The sequence below is a fragment of the Mizuhopecten yessoensis genome, unplaced genomic scaffold, assembly GCF_002113885.1.
Source record: "Mizuhopecten yessoensis strain PY_sf001 unplaced genomic scaffold, ASM211388v2 scaffold11093, whole genome shotgun sequence".
NCBI classification, from domain to species: domain Eukaryota; kingdom Metazoa; phylum Mollusca; class Bivalvia; order Pectinida; family Pectinidae; genus Mizuhopecten; species Mizuhopecten yessoensis.
Genome location: NW_018408876.1, coordinates 168,521 through 179,359, shown reverse-complemented (window position 1 = coordinate 179,359; position 10,839 = coordinate 168,521). Strand labels below are relative to the sequence as shown.

Genomic DNA, 10,839 nt, shown 5'->3' with positions numbered 1-10,839 from the left:
TATACTATTGTCATTGCATATATGTATACTATTGTCATTGCATATATGTATACTATTGGCGGATGGTTTTTTCTTCCGCTCACCTTTGCTTATATTTTATAGACATTTTAATTTGTTTGAAGAAATAATTGGATTTTTTCGAAATCATGTGTTACTAAGATCAAGAATTAGTAAAAGAAGTTTTTTATCCAAATTTTTCAGAATATGAATAAAAAATTGCGGCCACTTCCTAAAGAGTGAGCCAATTTTTCGCCAATCACAAATGTTTTGGTGTTATTTTGTTGGAGAAATGATGAGACATTAAGCAAACAGAGCTTCACAGCATGGAGATAGTTTTCATCACTTGACAGATACATGTATAATTATATAGAAGGTATTGGGAGGTCAAGAGACAGACAGCACATGAGCTTTTAAGATCGTCAGCACAATATTTAGGTTTTGCAGTAAAAGCAAAAATATGTTATTGTTCTTACTTACTTTCATCTTTTATTTTTCAATTTTACTTTTCCAGTTTTATTCGGGATTTACTGTGAAAGCTTTTGAAGACTACGAGCAAACGCGAATTATTGGCATATTCGATGTGTTTCCTTATCTAAGTAAAGTCGACACAAGTCTAAATACCGCCAGAGTGCACGAGCAAAAGTCAATTCAGGACGGCAGAACACATGCATAGTGAGTATTACAAGCGATATAATAAACGTTATGTCTGAGACGTTAGATCCCAAACATCGAGAAAAATGCATCACTTTCATGTATTTTTCCCTTTTCAGTTGGTTTTAGAAATTCCGGAATCTTGAAGACAACCAATGTAATCTATGCTTGATTTAGATTGTTAAATCATGGCGTAGGTTAACTTTGTTATATAACCACAAACCTAGGTTGTTGACAGGTCATTATTTAGACTATGCAGTCATGATCATCAACAACAGTTGCGGGTAAGAAAGCTTATTCCAATTAAAAAAAAAAATAATAATAATAATGACGTCGCCCTTAAAATGTATGAATAATACAGTTGAGTTTTTTATTTATTATTATAAAAAAATGTTTTATTTCTTTTTTAGAAATTATATACATTGTGTTTAATTGTTATTATCCAATAACATAATAATTACCTACATAGTTTCATTACAAAACGGCGATTTTCTGTATAAAAATATAAAACATTTCTGTTCTCGTTGTTTCTATTTTTTCTTTGTTATTAGCCTCCATGTGACATTTAAAGTGTATGACTGTACACCTGACTTCACCAGTAACAGAGTATGTGACTCTAACGGACAACTTGTGTGTGCGCCACACTTCTTTGGTCCGCACTGTGACAAGCAGTGTATCCCTCCGCCTTTACGTGGACACTGTGATACGTATGGAACCTTGCGTTGTGATCTCCCGTTTTTCGGTTCAAACTGCAATGTAAGTGCATCTCCTCAAAATCATCCGGTAGGTGATTTCGCAAAAGATTGAATGATATTTGCACAAAAGATTGAATGATATTTGCACAAAAGATTGAATGATATTTGCACAAAAGATTGAATGATATTTGCACAAAAGATTGAATGATATTTGCACAAAAGATTGAATGATATTTGCACAAAAGATTGAATGATATTTGCACAAAAGATTGAATGATATTTGCACAAAAGATTGAATGATATTTGCACAAAAGATTGAATGATATTTGCACAAAAGATTGAATGATATTTGCGAAATTTGCAATGAAATACACTGTAGTATGTTAATACAGTGTGACGTTTGAGTAAATCTCCGACCATTTACTGGCTCTAAAGATTTCTTTTGGTGTTTATTAGCTGCTAAGAACGTGATGATAACAATAATTTAAGCATCGCAAAGAAGTCACATGGTTGACACGGACCGGTACTATATTCTGCACCGGTGGACATGCCTTCCTGACTTTCAATGCCGTGTTCTAATTATATTGAAAATAGTTTTGCCATATTAGATCAATTCACCAAGCGATACCAACATCCTTAAATCATATCCAATTCCAGACTAAAATGTTAAATCTTGAATGGTCGATTTTTTAAATTATCAGTAGCGCTGTTTGGGCAGAGAATATTTAACGTTGTGAATTGTCTTCTCTTTCCAATCAAGTTAAATTAAATGAGTGTTTTCTATCAATTCCTATATTTAAGAGCAAAGAGGTGAAATAAGATGTTCTGTAACTATTTCCACTCCACGTCTAGTTTTAACCCCTTCTGCCCTCTATTGATTCCAGATAAAGTGTTTCGGTCACAAACTACTTAAAAAAGGCAAATACAAAAATGTTATAACTGTGAAAGACACTGGTGTAACCCAGTTACAATAAGTGGTGCAATTTGTTACCAAGCTGCACTAAGTGGTACTAATTTGTACCCAGTAACACTAAGTGTTGCTAATTGTTACCCGGTTACACCAAGTGGTGCAATTCGTAACAAAGTTACACTAAGTGGTGCTAATTGTTACCCAGTTACACTAAGTGATGCAATTTGTTACAAACTTACAGTAAGTGGTGCAAATTGTTACCAAGTTGCACTAAGTGGTGCTAATTTGTACCCAGTAACACTAGGTGGTACTAATTGTTACCCAGTTACACTAAGTGGTGCAATTTGTTACAAAGTAACGCTAAGTGGTGCTAATTGTTACCAAGTTGCACTAAGTGGTGCTAATTGATACCCAGTTAAACTAAGTGGTGCTAATTGTTACCAAGTTACACTTAGTGGTGCTTATTGTACCAAGTTACATTCAGTGGTGCTAATTGTTACCAAGTTGCATTAAGTGGTGCTAATTGTTACCAAGTTACACTTAGTGGTGCTAATTGTTACCCAATTAAACTAAGTGGTGTTAATTGTTACCAATATACACTAAGTGGTGCTAATTGTTACCCAGTTACACTTAGTGGTGCTAATTGTTGCCTAGTTACATTTAATGGTGTTAATTGTTACCAAGTTACACTAAGTGGTGCTAATTGTTACCCAGTTACACAAAGTGGTGCTAATTGTTACCAAGTTACACTAAGTGGTGCTAATTGTTACCCAGTTACACTAAGTGGTGCTAATTGTTACCAAGTTACACTAAGTGGTGCTAATTGTTACCCAGTTACACTAAGTGGTGCTAATTGTTACCCAGTTACACTTAGTGGTGCTTTTTGTTGCCTAGTTACATTTAATGGTGTTAATTGTTACCAAGTTACACTAAGTGGTGCTAATTGTTACCCAGTAACACTAAGTGGTGCTAATTGTTACCAAGTTACAATAAGTGGTGCTAATTGTTACCAAGTTACACTAAGTGGTGCCAATTGTTACCAAGTTACACTAAGTGGTGCTAATTGTTACCAAGTTACACTAAGTGGTGCTTATTGTTGCCCAGTTACATTTAATGTTGTTAGTTGTTACCAAGTTACACTAAGTGGTGTTAATTGTTACCAAGTTACACTAAGTTGTGCTAATTGTTACCCAGTTACACTTAGTGGTGCTAATTGTTACCAAGTTACAATAAATGGTGCTAATTGTTACCAAGCTATACTAATGGTTTTGGTTAGCATATATTGTGTTATATACAGTGTATAAGTTGTCAAGGCAGATAACAACGAATATCTGCGAATACGGACAGCACACACGGTTGATCAATTTTGACATTTACAGAATTATTCATTTGAGCGCCATTTCTTTTGATCATTGTCTTTTCTAATGATATTTTGAAAACAGTTTTGGCAATGTATAAAGTGTATAATCCTTTTGTTTTAAGAACTCGGGAGACTTTATCCTGAAGATATCACTCAAGAGCCTTTTTATTCCTGCTTGTCCTTGTCCACAACCAAGTGACACGTGTTCGCCGATTTGTCATCCAGCTGTGCGAATATGTTTAATGTAAATATACCCTAAGGATTGAATTCAGTTACCCCCATATCGTTTAACAATATTATTATAAGTAAAACAAGAAACATCGTAGTTATCAAAACTGGTTTGAAACAAATGTAGTTAAACATTTAATGTTGGAATGATAACAACTTTAAAATTGGTCTTAAAATCATTAAGATGACAATGCTTAACATGAGCACGAGAAACGGTCGATTGCGATTAAAGAATTTGACAGGAAGGAGAATATATATTTTTTTAAATGGGTGGCGATGTAGACTTATTGAAAATCCTGGCCAATGTTTGTGGTTTTCACTCTACAAAATATACAACGGTTCTTTTTAAAACAAATTTTCCACTGAAAACAACGTTGTTGCACGAACATTTCTATCGCTAAGCATGCGTTGTCATTTATACGATTCATACATATCATTATCTATAATATTGCTAAGGTAACAAACCAAATCCATGTTACTTGTATACGCTGAATAAAATTCATTTGTCCTTTTTTTGACATTTCTTCTTTGGAATAAACTTTGAAGAGAAAATGGACTGAACACATGTACACAGGAAATGAATGGCACAGCAGATTATTCTGGCAATCAACACACAACCTTTGGACCATCGGTCGGAAATCTTTCGAATCCTGTTCTTTTTCATCTGCTAACGTGGTCGGTAAGTTTAACAGAACTTAGTATTAAAAGGGTTTTACATTGGAGTTATATTTACATTTCAGAATAGCGGTATTATTCACCAAAACAACAAACAAACTAAAAACGGCGATATGATGCATTTATTACAATGGTAAACATAATAGCGTTTCCTTTGCATTTTTTAGTTATGTTTTCTTTTCAAATTTGGGGCCTGTATAATAAGAAAGGTAAACCTTTTTGATAAATGTTGCTTGTTGTTATTTTGCAGTCCAAAAGTAAGTTCCAGGTTATCTTCTACGGTAACGGTCAGCCGAATCACCTGGTAGGTTCCTTCCTGGTCACACCCTTCCTGCCAGTGGCCGGTATAGCAACAGAAGGCCAGGAGGTCAGACGTGTAAGAAAGACGTTTAACAACACAGGAGCTATGTAAGTATAGTAGGAGTAACAAAAGGTAAATCTAATCACACTTATCTGATTTGACAGAACTAAGTCAATCGGTCAACAAGGTCGAGTCCATATTCTTAGGAGGCGCGATAGTCTAGTGGCAGGACGCCAGGCTCGTGACCGTAGGACTGTGTTGTATCCTTTAGCAAGATACATTACTCCGCTTGTTCCAGTCTACTCAGCTGTGAGCGCCGAAATGGCAGCACCGGCTGTATGCTCCCCAGGGAGTTGAGAAAGGTATTGGCTGGTTGCAAAGTCCCTATAACCACGGATAAGAACTTGTGAACCGCTTTGAGACGACCTACGAACTAGATTGTGATAAAGCGGTACATAATAACCTCGGATTATTTTAGTAGTATTATTATAACATAGCAGATGTGTAAATACATGAATCAATTTAACTTTTACCTCAACAAAAGTGATGATCTTACAAAAATGTGATCCTACAAAACGGTTGACGAAAATGCACGAATGTGTTATGTCTGTATTCAGAGCAGATAATTGTAACTTGGGCATTAGAATACTGACGGTATTACGACTTGCCAATATAATATAAATATATAAAACGTATAACTTAGACATTTTTAAGCAAGTAATGATGGATTGACAATGTCCAGCAACAACAACAAAAAGTGAAAATAAAAAAACACCTTGAATATGTCATACAGAAATATTTATATCTCAAATTATCGAATAGAAACTAAATATAATCCTGTTTTTCAGATAGCATGGTATCCAAGCTTTTCATCTACAATCACTTCTTACAGTTATTCAAATCAACTGCTTCAAAGCTTGCCAACTGTAATTAAACGTTACAACAGCTTATTTTAGATGACATCGGGATTACTCTTCGTTCAGCATGTTTTATCCTACATTCCCATACAACTGTGGTCCAGCTGGACGCATAGTCGCAACCTTACTTAAAATTGTCAATACTGTAAAGCTAGGACAGTTTTCTATGAAGGATAAACAAATCGAACGGCTTCTGCCATCAACTGGACAGCGAATTTATAGATACTAACGCAGTCTATGAAAGACTACCGGGATTTATATCTTATCTCCACCATTCTGCAAAGCATAAACAGCTTGAAATAAAAAATGAAAAATAAAACAAAGAAAGTGTTTTTCCATAAAAAACAAGTTTCTCTTGGATCGGCCATCCACACCCGACGATTTGTATGATAAGTATGTAAAGTTGTATCAACTGACTAAGGATTTTGTACCTGACCTTTCTTCTTTACCATTCGTTTGTCAATTCATAAAAATATCAACAAAAATAAATACATATAGCAGTTGAAAACCATAAGAGGAAAATTAATGTCCCACTTAAAATATTAATGATAGTATAAAAACATTTTGAATATATGATATCTTAAAACTTTTAACATAATATGGAATATTTCACATGTACAGCTACTAAATACACTATTTATTAGGGGATACATTTGCATAGTAAACATATAATTTTATAACATGTTCATGGAATAAATATGTAATGTTCATGCTGTATACAATGTATTATTTTTCGTTTAAGACTGACCTTGGAATACGAGGTGTTCCTAGATACTTGCACGCCACAACCAGACCACCATCGCGTGTGTGACCAGCATGGCCACCTGGTATGTGACAAGGACTTCTACGGACCAAACTGTGAGAAGATCTGTGTCCCTACCAGCCACGCGACCTGTGACAACCATGGGCGTTTAATTTGTAACGCCAGCTTCTACGGACCAAAGTGTAATGTACACTGCGTGCCCGCGGAACATAAACAGTGTGACAATAACGGTAACCTCCGATGTCTCCCGAACTTTCACGGAACGCAGTGTGATATTTACTGCGTGTCTACTATACGTGGAAGGTGTGACACGCACGGAAATCTACGATGTTTCCCGAACTATTTTGGACCGAACTGTAGCGTTCACTGCATCGCCATAAAACATGGAACTTGCGACCGAAACGGAACTCTTGCATGTCACGTGGAGTTTTACGGTTTGAACTGTGATGTGTTTTGTAAAGCCACACCTCATGGTGCTTGTGATCAAAATGGAACTCTTGTTTGTGAAAGCGATTTCTATGGAACGGCATGCCAAACATTTTGTAATGAAACAAAACATGGAAGTTGCAATGCCGAAGGTGATACCATTTGTCATCAGAATTTTTATGGTGACTCATGTGACGTGTTTTGTATAAATTCTCAACACGGTCAATGCAATTCCAATGGAACTCTGGAATGCGAAAAAGATTATTTTGGAGCATTATGCGAAATATTCTGCAATAGGTCTGCAGGTGATTTTTGTAACTGCACAAAAGGATATACTGGACGAAGGTGTGACGTTAAACTTTCGGGATGTTATTCACAGCCTTGTCTGAATGGAGGTACCTGCAAAGAAACCAATAATGTAGATGCCTATCAATGCGAGTGTCCTATTGAGTTCACAGGCACAAACTGTGAGAGGTTGAATGTCTGTGCCTATTCCCCATGTCGTCATGGACAATGTACCGCGACCTCCAGGAGTTTTCACTGTAGCTGTAAACCCGGCTGGACTGGATTCACCTGTGAAACAGACATAAATGAATGTCTGCAGTCCGTGTGTCCGTCAGGCAAAACGTGCATTAATAACCTTGGTAGCTACACTTGTCTTTCCTGTGAGCAGACTCTCTGTCGGAACAATGGGACCTGTAGTTACAAGGACCTTGCTCCTGTCTGTAAGTGTCGGCGCGGCTGGACCGGAAGAGACTGTTCCGTTGCTGATGCTTGTCTTGGCAATCCTTGCAGTCATTACAAAAGATGTGAGGCCGTTCCTGATGGATATTATTGTCACAATGTTGATGATATTTGTAGCCTAACGCCGTGTCAGAATGGCGGGGAATGTCGACAAAACGGTCACAATTTTACCTGCATATGCCGTCTAGGGTTCAAAGGCGAAACATGTCACGAGGTCGACCGCCAGCCATGTTTAAATGGTGCAAGTTACAATACCCATACTAACACATGTTCTTGCGCTAGAGGGTGGAACGGGGACACGTGCAATAAAACTAACCATTGCGCGTCTGACCCTTGTAACAACAATTCGTCTTGTGTCAATAGTTATGACAGTTACGCGTGCCTGTGTCAAGAAGGCTGGCGGGGACATACCTGTATGACAAAAGACTTCTGCTTCAATAACCCCTGCAACAGTGGAAGTACATGTCTTACTTCAACGACGTCATTCACATGCAAATGTCCTCCAGGAAAGATTGGGCTTCTTTGTAACAACACAATGAACACATGTGACCCGTCTCCTTGTTTGAACAACGCCCTATGTGAGACGGTTGGAGGGGCGGTCGTCTGTTACTGTCTCGGTGGCTGGGTTGGTAAGATATGCGAAATTGACGTCAATGAATGTGACAACAACCCGTGTCCCGAACCACTCTCCTGTGTCAACTTTCCTGGGGGCTTCACGTGTACGAATCACGAGCACGTTATCAGACGAGATGTCCGACAATCTCCAAGGTTCGGACCAATGCAGCCATCAGAAAATGAAGGTATTACGTCTCAAATACTGATCATTGACTGCTAAGCAGATACTAATTTGTTTTCAATATAACCAGTCTTGTTACTAGTACGTTTATAAAGGATATGCAATTTTTACTGGTTGAATGTCACGAGAATGAGAGAATATCGTCTGTTGCCAGGGGTGCGAGGAACGAGTGCAAATAGTGGTATAATTGCGTATATGGTATTCCACGGGGAAAAACGGTACAGTAAGTTCTGTTAATTGCATTTTCTGTTTATTTCTTTAGTAATTACATACAACGACGCAAATATAACTATATCAGACCAGAAATGTGGGGATTTTGGAGTACAGAGTAACATTACAGCACCTTGATAATCTCTTATTACGACACACATGCCTCTCACCTGTGATAATATTCTATACCGATAATGTATATACACGTTACACAGGCTTGTTTATTGGTTTTCAGTAGAAACAAAAGTCATTATCTCCTCCGTGTTAACAAAAGAAAACGTGTTCATTGTCAACCAACACATACAGGACATCCTAAATGTACGCCTCTGTGTGAGACACACGGCATCCGTACATCTTCTGTGTGAGACACACGGCATCCGTACATCTTCTCAGATTTCACTCCCATGTAAAGTTTGCTTGTTTCCCTGTTTCGTCCCTATCTTTCTATAATGTTCTTTCTTCTTTTCTCAAAAGGATTCGTTTTTATACCACAGAGAATGTTATTTGTCGAAGCCAGTTTCTTTGGCATTAAATTAATCAAAACAACAAGTAAAAGTTTTATTACAACATATTAAAGTAATGAATTTAAATAATTATTATTCTAACTTCCATTATTTTTTTTACATTTCGTGGTATCAGAGCAAGATATCGAACCCCATTTTTTAAAGTTTCTTTATTTCTGCTGACGTCACATAATGATAATGTTAACGTCAATTTATCTAGACGTAAAGCGAAGATTTCTTATATTCAATGTCACGTTTAAATTTGCTGAACAGGTGGTATTTTTAATATTAACAAAATCACTCCGTGTATAAGAAAAAATACCAATTATTAAAATAACTATGAAATTCTAAATTATGAATCAAGCTTCTTGTATTTGTTTTTTCAGCTTCGGAAAGTCGACCCCTAGCATAAGGGTACTTTGCGGTGATGACGTCATTGACAGGAAAACATTATTACACGAGTTACTGGACTTTGTTTGAAAATCGAAATATTTTATGTGGTCGAAAAATGACTTTCAATAAAATTCCTACATTCATGTTTTTTTAGATACAATTTGTAATATTCTATTTTATCGATGAAATAAAGCATTATTTGCTATGTGTAATAAGTTAAAATGAAATAGTTAAAAACACTTTAGAAACAAATCGGGGGGGGGAGGGGGGTTAGGATACGAAAACAACTCAAGGAAGCGAGGAGGCATAAAAAACAAAGCCACCTTGATTCCCAAAAAAAGGAGAATACGTAATGCACAACGGTTATCGTTAATATTTAATATATGGTACCTTGTCATCTATTTTTCCTTAATACTTTACTTTCCCGTGTGAGGTCTTTTAGTAATGAAGTGGAATCAATGAAATATTGATGTGGAAGAACTTTTTTGTCAGAAGATCTGTCGATCAATTTTAAGAAGATCTTGCCGTCAAAACATGTTACTTTTTCGGGCTTTACACTAGCATACATGTACCTCATACCAAACTGAAGTGACGTCATCTTTATCTTTCTTACCTATCCAAGAAAAACATGTAATAAATGATATATTTCTGGGTATTTTTTGTAAAAGTAAACAATCAAACAAAAAGTGTAGTTCATCGAAATTAACTGTTAATGAAATTGTGAGAACGATTGTGATTATACTAGTAGATAACTTTCGTTGTTGAGATCAGTTGCAAACTTTTCCAGTAGGCATTTTCTATGGGAACAAACTGCGCTTCTCTTCTGTAACAAAGTCTTGCCAAGTCCTTTTAATTTATATTTAGATCTTTCTGTCAATAACAAGATACTTACTGACCAGAACGATTGTTTAACCATCCTGAACTTGAAATCAAGGCAACAACTGACTATTATACTTCAGCTGGTCTCTTTGACCTTTATCTACATCATGACCTACAAAGACAGTTTTCTACGATAATCAGAATGTTTTCGACTTTTCGATCGTTAACTTTCCCTTTCTGAATAGCGGCTGACTTGCTTCAAATAGCTAAGGTTTTTTAATGTCGCAGTTGATTCGGTACTCAAGAGCTTGCTCCGAATATCATGGTCTTGAAATGAAAGGCAATGTAGGCTCTTCTACTTCAGGCGCTTTCATGCTTGAGTATGAGAACAGTTCCGTGAATTCGGCATAGGAAAAGTAGGCAAGACTTTACGTTAACAATGGGCTAA

At 36.5% G+C, this 10,839-nt stretch overlaps 1 protein-coding gene across 1 annotated transcript in view; it reads left to right on the top strand.

The window, feature by feature from the left end:
* Window positions 1-9,709, top strand: part of LOC110465600 (neurogenic locus Notch protein-like) — a 15,554-nt gene extending 5,845 nt beyond the window's left edge. Inside the window, exons 4-10 of the mRNA XM_021521539.1 lie at window positions 512-672; window positions 1,203-1,407; window positions 3,739-3,860; window positions 4,391-4,523; window positions 4,770-4,927; window positions 6,480-8,470; window positions 9,566-9,709. Coding sequence (XP_021377214.1) covers window positions 512-672; window positions 1,203-1,407; window positions 3,739-3,860; window positions 4,391-4,523; window positions 4,770-4,927; window positions 6,480-8,470; window positions 9,566-9,591 — 2,796 coding nt within the window. The 3' untranslated portion in view covers window positions 9,592-9,709. The remainder of the gene's footprint in view (window positions 1-511; window positions 673-1,202; window positions 1,408-3,738; window positions 3,861-4,390; window positions 4,524-4,769; window positions 4,928-6,479; window positions 8,471-9,565) is intronic.
* The last annotated feature ends 1,130 nt before the right edge of the window (window positions 9,710-10,839 follow it).